The sequence below is a fragment of the Aplysia californica genome, unplaced genomic scaffold, assembly GCF_000002075.1.
Source record: "Aplysia californica isolate F4 #8 unplaced genomic scaffold, AplCal3.0 scaffold00042, whole genome shotgun sequence".
NCBI lineage: Eukaryota > Metazoa > Mollusca > Gastropoda > Aplysiida > Aplysiidae > Aplysia > Aplysia californica.
Window position 1 is genome coordinate 1,451,890 of NW_004797312.1, and position 21,794 is coordinate 1,473,683.

Consider the following 21,794-nt stretch of genomic DNA (forward strand, 5'->3'; position numbering starts at 1 on the left):
TGTTCCTCCCTCTCTGTCAATTATGCTCCTAAGATAGCAGAAGGATTCAACGTTTTCTAGGGCCTTTCCTTCTATTGTGACCTGCTCCTTTCGTTGTGCATCTGTCCCTACTTTCCGGGGTGGATCCTCAATCCCACAGACTCCGATAGGCTGTTTAATACTGAAGTCTTTGCTTGCATCTGTTCTTGGGGTACATAGATCTAAAACATGAAAATTCTTGATGAAAAAGCGCAAAACATGTTGTGAATGGCGTTACGCCAGTTACGGTAACTTGCATAATTTTGCATTTGTCTTGCATAATTTGGCCATCTAAATTTGCATAATTCTGCGGGGACAAGTTTAAACGTGTGCAGTCCACAGCTTGCCCTTGTAACGTTTACTGGGAAGCTGAGAATATTTCTGAATGTTTTTGGGTGTGCTGGGGCAATAATGGTTGAAAAGCACACCATATGATTCATGATAATACATGTATATGTTTGAAAGGAAAGAAGGAACAAACTACACCAGAGCATCTGCCAACCACAACTCACTGAATTTTAAATGTCAATACATGATGATTGTCTTTTTAACGGCAAAGAGTGTGTCTGCTGAAGACAGTCTATTATATTTCTGAAGGAAATAGTCTAAGTCATGGCCATGACAAACCGGTATGTATTTAATTAATACGTTTTTGAGGATCTGAGTATGTAAGTATGTTTTTGTGTTGCTAAATATTCTGTTTTCAAGTATTGCTCCTCATGGCCTTGCTAATGCTGAACAAAAAAAACAAACATAAATTTTCAAAACAGGACTTGCGAATAATAATGAGAATGATGCCTATCAAGTCAATTGGAGAGACCCTTACAAAACATTTATGACATTATTGTTGCTTGTCTGCTTGGTATAGTTTGAATAATATTTGTATGCTGAAATGTGTGTGTGAAGGATTTGGAGAGGGGTTGCTTGTCCAATGCCCACCATCTTGACCTGTCACATACGCAAGTCTGGGTTTTTTTTTGGTTTTGAAAAGTTGGCAGCTCATGTACTTCAACAGATGCAGAGAGACAGAGAAAGAGAGAGAAAGAAGAGAGTGGAAGAGGGAGTCAAAGCGAGGTGGGCAAACAAAAATGGGATAGGTCTAGTACTAATGGTATTAGTAGTTGTAGTGAAGATGGAGAACCAATCATTGCCAGTAGCAACAACCATCTGCAGATCTAGATTTATCTTCTTTCAATACCATTCTGAGATGTACTATAAAAGAGACAATGTACTCTGAAATAAAATTCAAAGACTAAACGCAAGAATAAAATTCAAGTTATTTATAGCTTTTTATTTAAAAAAAAAAGACAACGCACTCCTTTCAATTTATACCTCTTTCTTGCTTGACTCACACACAAACGGTCTTCAGATCATTAAAAGCATTCAAAATAATCAGATCTACGCAAGTACCAAAAAACCCACTGAATTTCTTTAACCCCACAGGCATGAACATGATATATCTACAATGTTAAAAAGATGCTATTTGGGTTTCTTGGCGATTACAGATGATGAATAACATATGATAGAAAATGATCTAATCTATATTTTACACACAAGTAGCCAATATATTGAATTTAGGAAGATGAAGTATAGAGGAACTCCATGAAAACATGCCGCTTACTTCGTAATCATTCATACTATTACCATAGCCAGAAATCAGAAGTTTCGAGACAATCTGCAATGCCATTTGTTAGAAACCTGCCACAGATATATAATAACACATGAAAAATATTTGAAGAAGGTGCACTCCCCTCTTATTTTCATTTCAGTCTCCAGGCAATTGGAATAAGACTGCAGAGTTTTCTTGAATAAGACTGCAGCGTTTTCCTATACAGTAGGCCCTACAACGGTTAAGACACTGTTAACACTTGAGGGCTCCGCTAGAAGTACAGGCACAGTCACATTACAAGAGTAACGGTAAAATATTCTATCCTTTTTGCAAGAGAATACCATTTATTTTATAATGAAATACTCCAAACCATCTCTAAAAGTTAAGTTTTAACATCCCTTTCAACATTAAAAGACGACTGAGGTGAGGCCAAAATTAGCATAACCCTCCCATGGGACTAAGTGACTGAGTCAAGTAAGACACAGACCCTACGTTGCTTGTATTTCATGACTGCTTATTCTTCCAGCGGAGCTCCCATCTGTAAATTGTCACGCTCATAAGATAATTGATCAAGTCATTTTCAGTCATTTTGAGAGAAAGAGAAGAAAAACTGTTACTTTCAAACAATTGACTCGGAGAAATGCTTGAATTTTGGTACACTCAACTGATTTAACATTTGGATCACTCTTTTGTCCAAGTGAACTATATTACCAAGCTGGCTCTGCTCTTTATTTCAGAACCAAAAACGACCTTGGCAATTATCTCATGAGCAGGAGGAAATTTGATAAAACTATAACCATACATACATACTTCGCCACAGAGCGAGAATCGACGTAACTACAACAACTGAGGCCAGCCTGGAGGAGGCTGAGTAATATGAGGAACTGACTTGACCTAACATTCCAGCCCTAACTTGAGTCATTCGCACCATGTAGAGGAAGACTGAGACAATCAAACTAATCCTTGCATAACATAACTCACATTTCTTCTTCCACACCTTTGCGTCTGTCTCAGGTGAAAACACACACAAATCCAATGTTACAGCCATAACGTTATACACTTCTAATCAAGCACAACACAAGCATTCAACCCTCATCATTCAGCTGTCATGTAGCACTACTTCACAATTGCTTCAGAAGCAAAACTCACATGTACATACACTTACACACATATGAAATTACACAATACGTAGCCTACCGTTCTCTTTTTGTATTTACGGTTTGTAAAAAATTATGTACAATTTTGCTATATATATAAAACACTTTGCACTGGGACAAAAAAATGACAACAGATAGAGAGAGGGAACTGGCACAGACTTTGATGCAGTGGTGAAAGCCTCTACACTATAGTATAAGTAAGGGACTGAAACAGTAACACACTGACGACACACAGACCTGCACTCTCCAGAGTAAGTTACAGTACATTTCAACATATAAACCAGATTGGTTTGATGAATGAAATGCAAATAATGTGCAACTGAAACCCTTATGCCCTACATGTGATTATGAATAATCATTTGCAGTTCAGACTTTGCAAGTACTGCAACCTGATGAACGGCATATAATTTGGAAGGTAATATATTGAAGATGCATAAATACAGTTCACACTTTGCACCTACTCAAGACTATCTATCTCTCCAGACTAATTCTCAGTAACAAAAAAACCCACTAGTAAAACAAAATGGACATGTTAGTAGTGGCAGTGGCAAATCATCAGACACAATGCTACATTTTCTGAGTACTACTGAGTCCACTTGCAATACTAATATCGTACTTGTTGCATTGGAACACAATCCACTGGCTCACACAACACCTGATGGCCATTACAAAAAGACAGGTGACCAAAAGAATATTTTTCAAATAAGTAAATACATTTTCTAAAGGAGGCAAGTTTCAGAATACTAGGAGCACTGTTGGGTTTCAGAGCTACAAGTGCCACAATGTCATGTTAGCCCTGCCTCTACCCCCACCAGTCTCAGATAAAAATTAATGTCAGAGAAAAATACAAGCTAACCCCTGGAGTAAATATGATAAACTCAAAAATATAATCCATGAAGTAATATTTTCTATGCAGTGTTAAAAAAGCCACTGAATACTGCTAGTTCTAATAATAAGGAAAGTAATGACCAGGCGTATTCTGCATTCATAATAATTTTTAAAAATAAATGATCGAACATTTTTGTGTTTGAATTCTAGTCTACAAAGTGAGACCTGCGCCAGGAGCAGTCATATGATCCAGGCTACAATTAGGCTTACTGGGTTAACCCTCCCCCCCCCCCCCCCCCCAAAAAAAAAAGCAGGACAAAAGCAACATCCTACTTCATACAACTCCCTCATATTGACGACTAGTGTTGCAAGTTACAAGGAGCATGAAGCAGGAAACAAAGCATTAAAACATTTCATCTCGACTAAATATAACTATAGGAAGGGCCCTACTTTTGTCAAATGGCCTGATTGACCAACCCCCCCAAAAGGGAAAGGTTAATTGTTTGTCAATGCCCTGGCCCTCACAACTGCCATGCGCCAAAATGGTTTTAACTTGACAAAAGACATTTCATACCATGTGAACCACATACAGTGACCTGTGTTACCACTTCTAATAGAGTAGAATTTAAAAACTGCCCCACTGAAGTAGATTCACGAGGGACAAGATGTAGAGAATAAACATCAAGTCTCTCTGGTGATTTCAAAATATTGGAAACAAAACGATGAAAACAAGTTTGTGCAGTTTATACTAAAAATATGAGACACCATCATGCATCCCCCCCCTCCCCCCATCAAATGTAACACTAAACAAAGCTCAAAGACAAGTCAAAACCACAGTAGGCTACTAGCAACTTCAAGGGCGATTTATATCAGCTATTTAGTTCAGTGTCATTTCTTAAAACAGTGCAACTGAGAGCAATTATTCAAAGATGCAGGATGATGACCATTTCATTTACTTAAACTTTCATTACTTGAAGAAAATGAATCCTATTTGAGGGTCATGACTAGTAGACCAATAAATCATTTTGCCTCATAGTAATCAGACATATTTATCAATATGAAATGAAGCTGCCTGGAAGGCAAAGTGCCTTTTGTGAGTGGTGTGGTAATCTAATGTAATTGTACTATGAAGTAAAAGTAAAAGGAAGAATCATTTGAAACCATGAAATACTAGAAGTACAAGTAACGGGTAAAAACCCCCCAAAAACCCAGTACTAGCCTCTTCTAATATCAGCACAATCTCTTTTCAAAACTCATACATCAAACAACAGAAAATCAACACTGAATGTGATTTGATTATTAAAACCAAGCCCCCTGCCATTGTTTGATGTGAAAACAGAAAACAAAAAATTTGTTTCAAATTGCGAGGCAGAACTTTCAACTTCCCTCTCTAATTTTAGAAATACGTTATTTATTCCCTCAGTTCTATGGAAAACAACAGACCTGTCCCCTACAACTGACAAGCTCTACTGTTGTAATAACAGCATAAATCTCAACACTCTCTTTTTTGTCTGTTTCCGACTCGGGATGTTCATGATCATGATCCTGGGGTCTAAATTAGGCAACAGCAAAACTGATGAATTTTGCAAAGCAGAACTCATCTCAGACGCATTTCACAAATGGGAACAAAGCTGAAGAACACTGAATGAACAGTAGTAGAAACTATCACAAGCTTACTGCTTTAGAAGCTTTTTGTGCACACTGTAGGTACAATCCCCCATAGAGGAGGAAAAACAAAACATGGGCAGCTCCCCACCTGTTAACGACCTAAGGGAGGTTCAAACAGACCCATGCAAACTATCAAGTTCTGACTTTTCAGTTTGAAAGCACCATATATTTAGATGATATTAATCTAAATCATATAAACACAAAAGCATACTGCATAGCCACTTTAAAAAACAGTAACACTGAACTAAGGAGAGAACCCACACCAAAATATCCACAAACCATCTGTCAAGCTTTCAAATGACAAGCATAGATTCAGCTCTCATTTTAAAATATTTTTTTGACTGAACTCTTTAACCACGCAAATTAAAATCATCATTCTGCATAATTTTTTCGTGTTTGCGGAAATGTAAGCCAACATATTATGTTCTTAAAAAAGCTTGTTTTGAGTCAAACTGATAAACAAAAGCGTCACCCAGATATAGAAATTACAAATCTTTGACTTCCGGGTCAAACCAAAGGCATGTTAGCTCGAATTTTTTAAATCTTCGGTCCGTACCATAATACACATAATAACTTCCCATCGGACTGTGGTACTGTCCAGCCATGGTTAAAGAATTAGGTCACTCATTTTGCATCAGTACACAAAGATTTAACATACACATACCCCCCCTTCCCCAACACAACTTACAAAACCAGCTACAAAGAGAATGGTTAATTCATACCTTGCATATCAAACAACAGTGAAGCAACACACCACCAGAAGGAAATTGCTAATTAAAACTACTGCCTTACACAAAGAAAGGAGAAAAACAAGAACAGCAACAACAAGAACCACATACGCAGAAAGATATTCAGCATCATTTATATCACTGGAACAACAGAATGTCAACCAAGAACACCTAAAAACTTTGAACAGAACTATCACATAAAGCTATTCACAAATGTACAAAAAGAAATGTATATATTAAAATTCAATCTATCATAATCTCAAGCGCCCCGGATATTATCACACACAGAAAATAAGGGAGTTCAGAATATATCTGCTTTGAGTCTAGAACTCTTGCATGAGAAAGTTTCTTTTCTTTCCAATGAATAACTGGTGAACTGGTACACCATATTCTCAAGAAATCGTGTGCGACTTATTAAAATTAAAGATCCGCAACCGTTTGGAATAGACAGTTTGCACCTTAAGATCAACAAAGTTTTAACTTCAAGCACTTTGGAGGAATTAAGGAAATTTCATGCTTTCACAACTCTTGCAGGAGACAATAATTTTTTCCTTAAAAAAACAAACAACAAAAATAACACTGGGAACCACCACACGTGATCAGTTGTGAATGAGTTACACTTCCCCAGTCCCCATCAACATGATTTACACCATTTAGGAGCTAGGCAGCTTCCACCCTGCAGGTCAGGGCCAATAAGTGCAAAAAATGGAGATATAATATATGCTTTAAAATCAAATACCCCTCCCCGTGAATCAAACTCATGTCCTTATTTTAAAGTCCCAGAATCTAACCATGACACTAGATACCATCAAACTATTTATTGTGAGAAACACATTTTTCTACACTATGACCATATCAAATGACCAACAGAAATAAGTGTTGTGTAGAAAGTTATTTATATCTGCTAAAAAAAAAAAGAAAAAAAAGAAGAGACAGAACCATGTCAAATGAACTGGCTTAAGTTAATAGAGGTTCAACAACAGCAAAGACAAAATAATCAAAACTGTTCTGACAACCAAATCAATCCCGGAAGTGCGACGTCCCTATATATATATGGGGCGTGAGCCGGGCTACCCTGGAAGCCTGACAGCCCTATACTATATATATATATACATGGCCGACTCACTTTGACCAGGAAGTGCGCAGGCCCCATTTAGAAGGCATACACCCAGACCTTCTTTAATGGAAAATTTCAGTGTCCTTTATATGTGAGGCAGCATGGCGAAATCAGGCGCTCGTAAAAATAACCAAAGTGAAGAAAGCGCAGGTTTGTGAATTTTTATCGAATTTCCGTTTTTTGGCTCAACACATTTCAAATTTCTTGCACATTAACCGTTTCGCACTTACAGCGCCAATATGTGCTCGCGCCGGTGACCCCCGCTCATCCCTATAGCGCCTGCCACGGGGGTGTTTGTTTCATTGCCGCGGGAGGCTTCTACTTTTACTATCATCAGAAGTTTCACTTAGCTATCTTTATAGAGGAAGAGTTCCGGTTTACTATGGTGTTTTTCTTGTTTCGCTAGCTCAAAGAGTCACTTTTTGAGCGGGAACAAAAGTCGGAGGAGATTTTATTTGTAAACACGCCATCATGTCTCTAGGATGCATGGGCGCAAAGCTGCCCGATATGAGTACGGCAGAAACAAAATAAAAACACCCAAAGAAAAGCCTTTTAGGTGCTTTCAAGTTTCCACCAGAGGCTTCAATCTCTGTGAATGTGTTGTATTTCTTCTGTGTGGATTACCTCTTTGTCAGTGGCAGAAACTTCGTGAGTTGAAGAAATGTATACGAGATCTAGATCTAGACTCGGAATCCAAGGCACGCATCTCAGAAAGACCTCTCATATCATTTCATACTCTTCTATTCCACTTATAATTTTGTACTAGTAATTTAGCTCATTCATTTTCCTTTCAGAAAATACTATTTTCATCATTTTGGGTTGTGTTTGTGATTTTATACAATTTTTTTTAGTAAGGTACCCCTTCAATTTTCGTGGAGTTATTGCACTTGTCTTAAGGATGGGGGGGGGGCCATAGCTAGCCAAGTCTGTTAAGTGCGAAAGGGTTAAAAACACATTTCTGTTAGGATTTTACTGGAAAAAAGTTGATTAAAGGCACAAAAACGGTAAATTTTCAGCGTCCATGGACTCTCAAGCTAAGGAAATAACTCATCTTTGGCAGCCATTTTCAAACTAATTTTACTCCTGAAACCAGGTGACCCCACCTCCCTCCTTTGCAAATATCTCGATTTGTATTGAAGATAAACTGACATTTTGTTCATCCAAAGCAAGACAAATGAACAAGCTTTAATATGATACCAATAACTCTACATGCCCAAAAATTGACGAGAGCCTGATTCCACCACGTCGTGACACATAAGGTAAATGACTTAGTAAATTGCAGGTCAAAGTTATAAACAGTGACCAATGAGTTCGCAAGTTATTTTGAATTTTTAGCACTTCCCTTGGCCCAGACATCGATTGCTATAGTGATGCAGTCCAGTTGAACAACCACATGCTACTTCCGGTGAAACAAGGGTTAAGCAAACAACTCTATGGTCCATTCCTAAACAAAGCTGTGTCAAATAAGTGAAGAATCTCAGCAAGCGTGATATAACAGCATAAGATTTTGTACGTTCATTTGAATTTCGTCATGATCCAAACACCTTCCCACAATTTAGACTCACTTCTCATTTGATTATGAACTCATAGACCCTTCTCTGATATCCACTCTATTGAAAGTGAGGAAAATAAAAATTCTTGAAAGCTTCACAAGAGAAGGAAATCATGAGCATTGTCTCTTGGAGTACAGCTCTCCAGGCAGACAACCCTTAGTTATGAAATAGTGTAAAAAACCCCAAAAAACAAACAAAAAGACCCAACAAAGTAAAACGTCCTATTTTCTATGATGTACCGGCATCTCGTGAGGAATCATCATTTAGATCAGGTGCTGCGACAGAGTTTGTATCACTGGCATCAGAGCTTATATGGCTGTCTGAGGACCTTGGGTCTGGTTTGGGCTGGTAGTCTGTGACCACAACTGTCACATTGCCTACTGTGACGGAAAGATGGCTGGGCCTGCTTCTGTCCACATTCTTCAACCGGGGCACTCTGGACGGGGACAAAGAAACACGGAGAGGTAATCTTCACGTCCCACTTGAACATCATGTTAACACGTTACTTCACTAAAGAAAAAAAACTAGTTAAGGCTGCTTGAGGCCGAAGAATTTGAGAAAATCACAAAAAAGGTGAAGAAAAGCCTCAACACAAAAACAATACATTTGATGTTTCAGGCAAACAAACTTCAAAATACATATATATGGATGCTAGTAAAACACATTTTGATAACGGCAGAAAGCGAAAAGAAACAAATATTTCTTTCAAAACACAACGTGAAACCCCAACTTTCCTTATTGCCATGTAAAAATTCAGCTTCACCTCAGAAAAACCTAGCACAGAATGGTGATTTCCAGAACCAGGAAACGTCTCTTTGATTGAACAAGCAAAAACAGAACCCATAGCTCTTTAGAAGGCTCTCTTGACTGTTATCATTATTATGACATGAAATATGAAATGGGAAAAACATTTCACTTTTCACAAAAAAGGTACACCAGGTTTTTATCTTTCCACTGCACAACGGTTTAACTGGGGACGGTCAATATCCATAAATAGTTAGTGACTAAATCTCTTATTTCTCACTCACTGACTACTGACATTAGAAGTTAGGAACTGTAAATACACAAGACTTCACTGGATTATATTATAGAAAAACGATTTTACCACTTATCAGACAAAATAAATAAGGCTCCATGATAATAGATTGCTTTTTTAAAATCCTGCCAAAACTTAATGTATAAAATTCTTGGCAGACTTGCCCACCTAGTAGTCTGCAGGTATCGTAAAGTCAAAAGACATTCTTCTACGAAGCAGTTTGGGAGTAGAAAAATAAAAATGGTCTTGCCTTCACCCTCTAGTTTTAAACATACAATGCTCATACAGATGATGACATACCAGGATAGGGATTCAATTCAGTAAAGAAAGCATAGTACCTTAAGGGACATGGCTGTAAGGAAAAGACATGTCTCCACTTGGAGCCTATCAAGTCATTATTATACATGTATTATCGACTTTATGTCAGCATGAATAAATTCGCTACCTGGAGGATTCTGAACTGCTGTCTCCATTTTTATCTCGCTTGGAAGAGTGTGTTTTTTCTTTTTTGGGAGGGGGTGCAAACTGCTGTGCTTTTTGAAGGGCCACCAGCTGAGGATTTATTCTCGGCTTCCTGGAAAAGGCACACAAAAACAGATGATGAAATGATCCAAAGGCAGCTCACTCAATTGATAACTTTAGACAAACATATTTTTTCATAAAGACCATAAGCTAATAAAACATAAGGCTTGACTGGTGTTGGGAAAGAAAAAGTCGAGAAACAGCAAGAGCCAGACAAACATTTCAATTAATTTTGCAGTGAGGGAGCACCATGTCAACACATTTTTCCCCTGTTCATGTAACTTACTGGGAAGGTAGAATAAAAGTAGAGTAGAAAAATTAAGAACATCACAGAAATTACTTACCTGTGATACAACAGCAATAGTAATCCTACATTAATTTTTGCATTGGAAATCAGTTCAAGGCTAAAAAGTACGCTTGAATGCCAATTTTCTTTTTTTAATGATTCACATAATTATGGAAGTTTTTATGCGAAATATGACAAAGTCAGGCCTGTTTTCCCAACCATTTTTTCCCTTCCTGAGTCATTATTTAGCAATGACCACGAAAAACCTTTCTTTGCCAGAAAGTGTTTGCAAATATGTGCATTTTGTAGCTTTATCTTCACAGAGCATGGAACTTTTTGAATTTTTGAAATCCATCAATAAACAAAAAAGTTACAGATTTTTTAATCAATTAATTTCTGGTACACTTTTATATAATGAAAAAACCCCCAAATATGGGACGTTCTTTGGTGAGTTTTGAGACAATATTCGTCATAACTCGCTCATTTCTCGGAGTATTTAAAAGAAACTTGGCAATCCAGTACATTTTCTAGTGCAGAATCTAGTCCTGCTTTCAGATTTTTCATAGCTATCCTATTTTTTGAGTTATGAAGACGTTTATAGGTAAAAATGTGGCGGTTTTCAGTGCGTTTTTAGACAATATTTGTCATAGCTCGCCTATTTCTTGGAATATATGTAAATGAAACTTGGCAGTCTAGTACATTTTTTAAAGCAGAATCTAGTCATGCAGTCTGATTTTTAATATCTGTCATACTTTTTGAGTTGTAAAGACATTAACAGGTAAAAAAGCGGCGTTCTTTACAGATTTACAAAGATTATCAGTCATATGTTCTCCCAAAGTCATGATATTTGAATGAAACTTGGCAACATAAAAGGTTCCTCCTTGCCAAGCAATGCTCTGGATCAATTTGTCACAAAAATGTAAGTAGAGAGCAGGATTTATTAGTCTAATAAATACAGTTCTGTACTAGTAAAAGCATGCATACTTTGTTATAGAAAATAAGATCGTCTCTGTGTATATCCATTGTTGGACAGTGTCCTATTGTGTGGTAGATTAAGATGCATTCAGATAATATAGTTTACAAGTCATGGGAATATTTCGCATGTGTAGGCTACAACTCATACAGTAAATGTAACATATTTACACCCCCCCCCCCTTCTCTCTCTCTCTCTCTCTCACGCGCGCGCACACACACACACACGCATGCGCGCGCACTCACGTGTGAACGATAACAATGTATAAACGGGACTATCTACCCAGACTGGACTAAATAAGCACCATACTCTTTAATAACAATCTTAATGCCTCACTTTTCCAAACAGAGCACACAGGACGAGTCCAAGTGTGTGCTTTCCCAAGAGGGGGGAATAGGCTTTCATAACGCAAATACAATGCCATACCACTTCTCAAGATGTTTGCTTTTCTGTTTCTATTCTTCTGTCATGCAATCAAGCAAATAAAAACGACTACATCTATTGTATTGTGACTAAAATGCAACAAAAACGCAAGTTATCAAGGCCCCCGTTTAGTTTTCAAGTATCCTTCCCCCCCTTTCCGGTTCACATGAGCGGGGCCTCGTTTGCAGCGCCCGAGGCGACCGATGGATGATGACGTCACTCAGTGGAAATTTCCCAGCACGTGCAAATGGCAATGCCGCTTTTTCCCTTAGTTACTCCCACATTTTTAAAGATTACGCGAAAACCGCTAAACACAGAAGCTTGAAATTTTAAGGGAATAAAGAAAAATGGTGTACAACGTATGTCAGTTTGACAAATCACAGCTCCGAAAAATCTTCAAAGCGCACCACATCAACCACTTTCGCAAACGTTTTCGACTGCTTCTAGGATGGGTACAATGTTGTCAAACTGCATACTATGAGATTGACCTCTTTTCTGATTGGCTGCCAAGTTTCATTCATATTCATTCACGAGAAGCGGCGTGAGAGCGAGTTGAAGACAACAACCTTCGCGTTAGTGCGTCCCATGAAACACCCCCGCTGCGGGGGCCAAAAATCGGCAGAACAAAACGCGCTCGGTGGGCATTGCTACATTATTCCGAACACAACTTTACATTGTCACACCTTTCAAAAAAATGAGAAGGTCTCGTTTGAAAAATTTGAAAAGGATTCTTGAAATTGAGAGGGCATTTATATACTATGTATAAATATGAAACACAGCTCCAGTCTACCAAATAACAAAATTTTAATTTGGATGGGCATTGAAAGAGTAGACACCTGGGCACCCAACAACATGACATAGCCAACATCAATAGCAGGCCTGCAGACAACAGGGAGTCAGAGAAACAACTATACCTGGTGGAAGTCCCTTTCCTTACATCACACATTTCACATTTGTAGGCCTCTGGTGAATTTTTGTATGTGCAGACACTACAGTCCCAGAAACCATCTTCTAAAACTTTTGCTTGTCTCTTGGACCTGAAGAAAAAAATTTGAAGCAAAATTATTTGGCGTATACAGTGGGCCCAGGCTATAACAGGACCACTGGGACCAACATGATGTTCCTGAACATGATAAACAAAGATCAAGTTTACACACTGAACTGTAACTATAGCACATTCACTTTTGTCTGAAAGGGATAGAAAGAAATCGCTCTGTTTAATCTTTCTGGGTCTTAGCATGCGGGTCTAAAATTTAAGCGACCAACAGAATAATTTTAAAAGCCCATTCATAAAAGTCACCGCAAACTAGGATCATGACACATTTTCTTTGAAGTAAGCCTAAAAGAGGGTTAAAAAAAGTAATACGGGATTTGCAGCATACACCAAAAACACTTAAAAGTTGACACAATTTCCTCGACACCACTCTTTAACACGATTCAAGAGACAGGGTGAGTATTTTTTAAGACTCACGTGGAGATGCCAATATGCTACAGCCGAGGGATGAAATCGACAAGCTTACACTAAAATATGGCGGCAGGGTCGTGTCGTTTTCTCAAAATGATCAATAAATTGTAGCCAAGAGCGGTTTCTAATATTGGGCCCAAACAGAAAAACTTATTACCAGAGGTCAAGATTTTAAAAAATAATTTTTGTTTGGTCGCTGGCCTGTAGAAGTGCCATAAAAAGTTTCTTCGGCAAAGGTAAATTCGTCAATGAGCTAATTTATTTTTAATGCAGTCAGACAAAAGTGAACAAGTTATAATAATAAAGTTATAACGGATTAACTAATAGATTCATTTTTATTACTTAGATTTATCCACTATCAATGTATCAGTTATTTCTCCTTTATTTTCCAGTATCTTATCACCACATGGAGGCTGACTAGACATCATTTGAGATACACAGGTAGCCTAATAAATAAAATAATAATTGCATTTATTCAGTGGCGGTGCATATTCTTTACAGCAGGCTCTATGCGCTTTACTAAACAATGTAATAAACAATGGCCTCGATAAAAAATAGCTATTAGTTGGGAAAAGGAATACAATATAGTCAAGATCTGCTGTAGATCAAGTGCCAGTGCCTACTTTTCACTGAGTCAAGTTCCTGTTACAAGACCAAGTCTCGCCATCCCACAAGGAGGCAATCACAATATGTGCCAATGCGGTGATAGACCAAGCCCCACGCCAAGTCTCTTGAGTTATTGTTCGGTAAATCTAAATTAACATCAAAGTGCATCCAGCTTTTCTTCCTCCCTCTTCTGCATACATGGTATCATGCAACACATCATAAAATAAACAATCAATTTAAAAAGTCGCATGTGGGTCATAAGATTTATAGATGACATAATTATAAGATACATCTTTATTGTCCAGATCCTGGCATATTGTATGACTGATATGGTGTTTCACCATGTACACACACGCAGGATAATAATTTTAATCTAGATACATGTCAATGTTATTCTGATGCATGCTCTAAGGACATGAATACTTTTATAACAAGATGATTTAGATGGAAGAATTTTGATGGATGATGGTAAAAATGACCGTCTGTATCTTTTTTTGTTACCGATCAGAAGCCTATAGGTCTTTAACTTCTGACAAATGTTTTTATTGAGGCAACAAGGGATGTGTTGTCCAAAATGATAGAATTAATTTTAGTGCAGGCTGTCATGTACAATTCATCAAGGCTTAAGTAAGGGAATGTAAGACGTTGAAATTTTACATGCTTTCCATATTAATCAAACTAATTTTTCTTTGGTAGTGTTAATTGCCACCGAGTGACGCGTTGGCAATTGACAAAAATTGACTTTTTGTCAATTGCCACCGAGTAAATTGGAGCTCTTTTTTGCATTGGTGGGTAGATCTTGCTTTTTGTGCTAGAGTACTCGGTGTTGTGCGTTCGCTTCTCTGTCCCTCTGTGTGTGTGTGTTTGTGTGTCTTTTCCTGACCCTCGTCCCCAGATTTATGCTCCCCGATATAACGTGAATTTCTGCTTGAGTTTCTGTGCGTTTGTGACCTTCTACTTCTAGAATTGCTTGTGTTGGTTCTACACCTTTCTACACCAAAGTGTAGGCTAAGGCTAGCCTAGATATCTAGATGATCTAGGCCTACGTCTCATTGAAAACACGCCAAGTTGGTACCGTAGCTCTAGACTAGATGCTCGTCCAAGGAAATTAGTTGAGAACAAATTGACCCATTAGACGCACATTATGTATAATGCTAAAGATAGTGTTGTTTTCAGACTTGACACCGTGTCACTCAGTGGCAATTGACGCTACCTTTTTCTTTATATATATATCTTGTTGTCTTGTGTTCCTGGCCCATGCTGTTTATACAAAATTTGATCATACTTTCCATGTAGTACAATTCGCAATGGAAATTGTTTTGCTCCATTTGTTGTTTTTTTCCTACTTTCCCACCTGTCTGATATAGGGTTTTGTCAATGGTTGGACCACTGACATTATACTGTAACTATACTGCAGAGCATGCCAATTCTAACAATATAACTTTAAAAAAAATTATGAGGGATAAAAGGCCAGCTATAGCTGAAATTCTCATTCTGTTATTACTGAGCACTGTTTATTAGTGGGGCCCACTGCACTCCTGGACAGTAAATAGTAAATTAACTAATTTCCTGCGTCTGTGCTGAGATGCGAATCTTATCAGCAACCGATTACGTCTGACATTCTGGACAGGCCGCCGGGGTCACTCAGTGTGTACTGTTGGTGTACAGCGAGCGCGCCTGGAAACGTGTCTTTTCGCCTTGAATATCGTGGGAATATGTTAATTGATGATGAAAATAATGCTTTATCTTTTAAATAGCTTTCTATTTATAAAAATAAAAGTGTAATACAACGAACACCATGAATAAACCCCTCTCATAAAAGCTGAAGACATTACGAGTAATTACGCCCATTCGAATAACCTCTTTAAACGCTCTTGTTGTATGAATGACCTGGGGTTCGAAAGGGGATTATATAGGTCAATTTCCGAATGTTTTGAACTCAAAATGTTCTTTTTACCAGCACATTGGTATATATACAAAATTATCAAACGAGCTTAATTTTTTATCAGGTACAATCATTTCATACAAAATCAAGCTCATTTGAAAGATTTTATATAGAAATATGGAAGGCCTGTTTCCTAACTAACCTTTCAAGCTCCTAATGTCTAAGTGGGTCAATTTGCTCTATAATTTCATTGGACGAACATCTAGAGCTACCAACATGGTGTCGTGTATGTCTCCGTTACGAACCAACGCAGGCGGTTCTAGAAGAAGGCCATAAACGAACACAAACTCAAGCAGACTGACGAACACACACTTGAGCTCCATGAATAAAGACCAGACGTGGGACCTGAATCGAACGGGAGATGAAGCTCGGCGCGCGTTTGCTGAGCCAGGGGCCAGAACGAAGGTGAGGTGCCGAAATAGACTTAACGGGCGACATAAACCCGGCCCCTGCACGACCAGGGTAAACAATAGATGTGTGAGTGTGTATACAAACCTACTCCTGGAAAGTTGCCTTGAATTTGAAACAATATCCAAAAGTCTAAACATTTTATTGCGATTTGTACTTTACACGCCCATGAAGGTCCAGAATGAGTAGGCTACTTCGCACGAACAGTGAGGAGCATTTATTTTGTCTTGGTTTCGAGATTGTCAAGAATAGGCTACTCTGTTCCGACATTTTAAATTGGGTTACAATTCCGAAATTCATCAACTCTTGATTTTTTAGGGCATAATTTATAAATATGTCGAAAATCGACTCCCCTTCGGTTAGATTCTATTTTTTTTTCAGTTTGCCTTTGACTGACTGCTAAAAAAGAGCTGGCCAGTCAGCGGGGTAAGATTCTAATCTAGCAGAGCGAGCCCTCACAATAACCATATCAGGCCCAATGTTCTGTGACCAACAGAGTCAAGTTAAAGACAGCATAGTCGCTTCAAACAGACCCATTTTATTAGGAGTGAAGGCTAGGTTTTGACCTCGAGTCTAGATAGTCATTATTTCTCGGTAAATTTGTATGTGTTCATCATAAAATCCGACAGATTTCGTCGGCAATCAGCAGGGACCTGGTGGAGGAGTTGGGAGGGGAGGAGGCGCGCGCTTCAACTCGTTGAGACAAGAAAAGGAAAAAAGAAAGCAGCTTAGACACTGTCAAAAGGCTTGAAAGCGCATAAAAGACAGAAAAGAAAAGCATATTACCGTCCTGATGATCTTTTTTCGTCCATTTGGACACAGTCAGACGGTTGTTCTGGAGCTCTCACTTGCTCTTTTGTTTGTCGTATGGCTTATTTTGGGACACAAAATAAAATGGATGTCAAATTGCCCACGTGACTTGATTTCAGCTAATCAACTCTCAGAGATATGGGTCATTATTATTAAAAACAGATCGCGGGAACATTTAGGAAGTTTACGAAACAATCAACAGAAAGAGATATAATGTAAAGAAAACAAAAGAAAACAAAATAGCTGGCGAATTAAAAATATTTTTTAAATTAAGAAATCGAGCTGACTAAAAAATTATTTTGATGACAGAAGATAAATTTTGCCATTACTTTTGAATAAAGGCGAATTCATTTTCTTAAACAAACGGAAAGGTGAATCAGATTTTTATTGTTTTGATTCGAAATGTGACAGGCGACAGTCTTCTCATTTTTTGTCTTCAATACTCTCTGAATACACTGCCATTGTGTTGGCCTACACACACACACAAGTAAACAAACATGTCTGTCTATCATGTCACAGCTGAGGAGTGAAGACTGAAGACTGGATTAAGGAGTGAAGACTGAAGACTGGATTTGGTAAGATCTGGCCCAGGCTGAGGCAGAGTTTGAGTACGCATCAGCGTGTCTGTTTGCTTTGTGGAGGTACTTAGATCTATACTATACTATACTATAGTATAGTATCATTACTATTGAACTATATTGTTTGTTTTATTTTTACGAATTTATTAACGAAGTGACTATTTCTCCGGAAGTTCGGAGAAATAGAATCTAGATCTAGTGCCCATCTTTATTTCTCCGAACGGTTTCCGGCTTCCGGTCTCGTGATGTTTTGCCTATTTATTGCGAGAGTTCGGCGCCAACTTTCATTCTGCCTCTGGTCTGGGGGAAGGAACACCGCATGGAAAGCCCGCCTACAGACAACCTTCAGTAAAACCCACCACACACCCACCACCATCATGCTCATGCACATGTACACACACAAACTTATACACACACTAACTAAACAAACATGACCAATGGACATCTTTTGAACGTATGACGAGCTGAGCTGTGGATGGAGAGACAGTGTGAGTGAAAGAGCGGGTTAAAGGAAGAATGTGCGAGTGTATCCACACCCGACAGCAACTACAAGACGACGACACCGACCCCCCTGGCCTGGTCCACAGCTCACGAACGAAAATAATGCAGCTTAGGCAGTGTTTTGCCTATATTATTGTCCATGGTTCGCAGGGTGCAAGGGAATGAGTGAGATTTTCTTTGTGTATGCCTGGAGGGAGGGGGTGGGGTGTGAAAGCCATGCGGACGGGGATGAGCCGCGGGAGAGAACACGGGAATTGAATGAATGAGTGAAACTGAAAAAGATGAACGACTCGTGAGCCCTGGAGTGAATGGATCCTGTGTTTCTATTTTTGTATACTTTGAACTGTTACTGAATGAAGGCTGAAATAAAGCCCGAAAAACAAACACACACACACTCACTCTCCACTTACACACTTACTATCACACACAGACACACTCACACACGCGCACACACACACACACACAGGAGCAAATTTTTGGGTCTATATTTATTTCAATTTTCAAGAGCTAGAATCTAGTCTAGAGATTTTTAGATGAGTGTAAAAACGTGAAAAAGAAAGGTTTCACAACAGAATGAAATCAAAATTAGAACAGCCCATGATAAACAACAAACATTAACAAATAAGGGCGTGTGTCCACCTGTCCGAAGAAGATTGGCTGTTTTAACCCTAAATGTGAGTAATTTTATTTTTTTTAAAGGAGAGGATATTACATGTAAATTATGGAATCACACACCTTAAGGGGCCTGCCAGTGTCGGTACATTATTGGTCGTGGCAGTGACCACCGCAGATGCCAGTTCTAATAGTTCTATGTGTCGTTATCAATAACCCTCCGTAGATCTAGATCTAGATCTAGACAGCACATGAGTGAACACAACACATTACCTTTAAGAGCAGCACCCTTCATAGGCAACTCGTCATATCTGTAGCGAAAAACTGTTTGGAATTGTAGCATTCTTTATATAAATATTTACTGCGGACATTTTTTGGACCGCTTGAACCATATTGTATACGAACAATCTTTGGTAGGCCTATACTACAATTATTGATCTATATAATATCCGAAATTTGCGGGAAAGGATGTGATTTCAGAGTGTTCGGAGAAATAGTGCCGGCCATTTATTAATCTAACCGGGTGAGAATAGCCTACGCTGGCAAGTCTCACCCGGGGTGAGAGGTAGATCTAGATCGTTTTTCTATTCTCACCCCGGATGAGAATAGCCACTTCCTATTTAGATTCTAGATCTAGATAGATCTAGATTCTAGATCTACATCTAGTTCTAGATTCTAGATCTAGATTCTAGATCTAGAAGTGATTTGCCGGAAGGACTTCCTTAACGAGCGACCACCCCATCAAACTATTCAAACACAATAAAGAAGAGGCCTAACCCTGACCCTACCCCAAACCCTACCCCTAACCCTACCCCTAACCCTACCCCTAACCCTACCCCTACCCCTACCCCTAGCCCTAGCCCTCAATTCTGCTCTGTCTCATAGTGGTCGCTCGTTACGGAAGTCCTCCCAATTTGCCCTCTCTAGATTCTAAATAAAAAATCTAGATATATATGTAGATTCTAGATCTAGAATGTAAATCTAGATAATCTAGAATCTATCTCACCAGTGCCTGTGATTAAAAATGCTCGAGTGTCGCTCCAGCACAGAAACTTTCATTGGTAGCCAGGAGCCAGAGGTGTGAAATTAATTTGACCAATGCCTGCTTCCCTGAATGTGCAGCCAGCTGAGAAAACAGTTCCTCGAATTGTTGTTACATTGAATTACATGGCAGTGAGAGGCGGCATTGGTTGTCCGTGCTTATTACACGGCGTCACTTTTCGCCCGATTCTGTTACTTTTAGTTCGCGTGACTCAGCAGCCCGTCGGAGCTCCCCGGCTCGGGGTCACGGGGTTAATGAGCCCTGAAGCGACTTTGCTGGTGTCGGTCAGGAAGCTCGCATTTTTGACAATGTTTATAACGATATAATAACGTCTTCCCCATCCCACACAGCAAACCATTACGCAGATGTACTAAAAGCTCAATGTCTTGAGATTTATTCTGCGTTAGAATGGTTAATTTCTGTGCCTTAGCCTTAGTTTTTGTTCTAGACAAGTGTTTGTAGAGTACGCAATTTGTCCTATTTTAGTTACACACTTATGAATAAATGATTGTTAATTTAAAAAAGGCTCAACAGATCTCTCCGAAATCTGTGTTAAACTGACTACGAATATCATGTCTTTTACCATGAGAAATCTTAAATCTGCGCGAGTAGTAATAGTCAAGTTATAAGAGAAGAAAGATGCACATCTGCATTTTTAAACTAAAGTCGATCAGCGTTAGCTCTTATTTTACTATTAAACAAGAGAAAGTTACTCTGCGTTTGTTCATGAATCATGCTGTGTCTGTAGCAGCCTGCATGCAACTAAAAAGATATAATATAATAAGCGATTAAAAAAACCACAAAACCGTGTAAATACATGGGTAGAGATAATATAATAAGCGATTAAAAAAACCACAAAACCGTGTAAATACATGGGTAGAGATAAACTTCTTGTATGGAATAAAAATAATGAATAATGACAGCTAGCTAAAACATTCCTTCTTAGTTTTTGTGTCGGAAATATGCGCGGACACAATTATGAATGTAAAGAAATCAGTCACATTGTCAGTTATTGCAAATGGTCATAGAAACCCCCCAAAAAACAACTGGAAAAGTCTGGTGCTGATTCAGTGTCCCTGGAAAGCTAGAAATTATTCTAATCCAATTACGAGAAGTCATCCCTATTATTCAGTCAAATTACAAAACCTAGACTTAGCATTTTAAGAAAAGTAAGGAATTTCTGGAATGTATTAGATCTACATTGAAGGTGTATTCTAGCACTAAAATCGATTAGTACTTTTCATAGGGGAACTTCATCCTAACTTTTGTAAACTTTCGAGAAAATATGCGAATATTCATGATTATATTAGACACATAAAGTTGTAGATGAATAAAATTGCAAAATTACAGCCTTCTATTATATATGCGCAGATACCTTCTTTTCTGAGTATCTGCACCAATGTTGTGTCGTTCATGTTACAAAAGTTTGACAGAGATTTTGACGGGGCCTTTTTTTATATATTGATTTTTTAAAATTCACGCTAGTCCCCAAAAAATTACAATTTAGCATTGCAGACTCCAGCGCGTCTAACGAAATAACCAGACAAGTTACAACGTCCGTTCTTTTTTTAATCTCAAGAGCAGAAATGTGTGCTTTGGGTGCACTAAATGAAAATGACCATAAATACAAGGATACACCTAAAATTGTACGTTGAAAAGTACCAAAAATTAAGTCGGCCCAGACAGAGCGGCGACAGGGAGCTGGCCCCCATGACCCCAACGTGATAAGGCGCCCGGCGGGGAACCCCCGCGGCAACTAAAATTCCATTGCCGGTGCGCCGTCATTACACCGATGGGTGGGGCTAAGGATGGAAGCAAAGGAGGTTTTCAAACGTTTGTTTTTAATTGGTCAAACAGTGATCCTATGAATTGCAAGCACTGGTGGTTGGATAAGTGAGACTGATGCATG

The 21,794-nt window shown here is 38.6% G+C and overlaps 2 protein-coding genes across 4 annotated transcripts in view; one reads left to right on the plus strand and one right to left on the minus strand.

The window, feature by feature from the left end:
* Nucleotides 1–1,288: 1,288 nt before the first annotated feature.
* LOC101855404 (YY1-associated factor 2) lies at nt 1,289–17,236 on the minus strand. Its single transcript, XM_005092207.3, has 4 exons — nt 17,129–17,236; nt 12,833–12,955; nt 10,160–10,288; nt 1,289–9,114 (listed from the first exon to the last, which is right to left on the minus strand). The coding sequence occupies exons 1-4, from the start codon at nt 17,152–17,154 to the stop codon at nt 8,907–8,909; spliced, it is 486 nt and encodes a 161-aa protein (XP_005092264.1). The 5' UTR covers nt 17,155–17,236; the 3' UTR covers nt 1,289–8,906.
* Nucleotides 17,237–17,565: 329 nt separating this feature from the next.
* Nucleotides 17,566–21,794, plus strand: part of LOC101855626 (sugar phosphate exchanger 3) — a 37,489-nt gene continuing 33,260 nt past the window's right edge. Inside the window, exon 1 of one of the 3 annotated variants that reach the window (XM_005092209.3) lies at nt 17,566–17,793. The gene's annotated coding sequence lies outside the window, so the exon portion shown is untranslated. The remainder of the gene's footprint in view (nt 17,794–21,794) is intronic. The other 2 variants (XM_005092208.3, XM_005092210.3) reach the window with 2 other exon arrangements.

Bases quoted from the DNA above. Each gene is read 5' to 3' on its own strand.
- LOC101855404 (XM_005092207.3), bottom strand. From the start codon at position 17,154: ATGGACGAAAAAAGATCATCAGGACG. The intron at 12,956-17,128 runs GTAATATGCTTT...TTTTTTCTTCAG, and splicing joins GAAAAAAGATCATCAGGACG to GTCCAAGAGACAAGCAAAAG. The intron at 9,115-10,159 runs GTAGCGAATTTA...GTCCCCGTCCAG, and splicing joins AGCAGTTCAGAATCCTCCAG to AGTGCCCCGGTTGAAGAATG.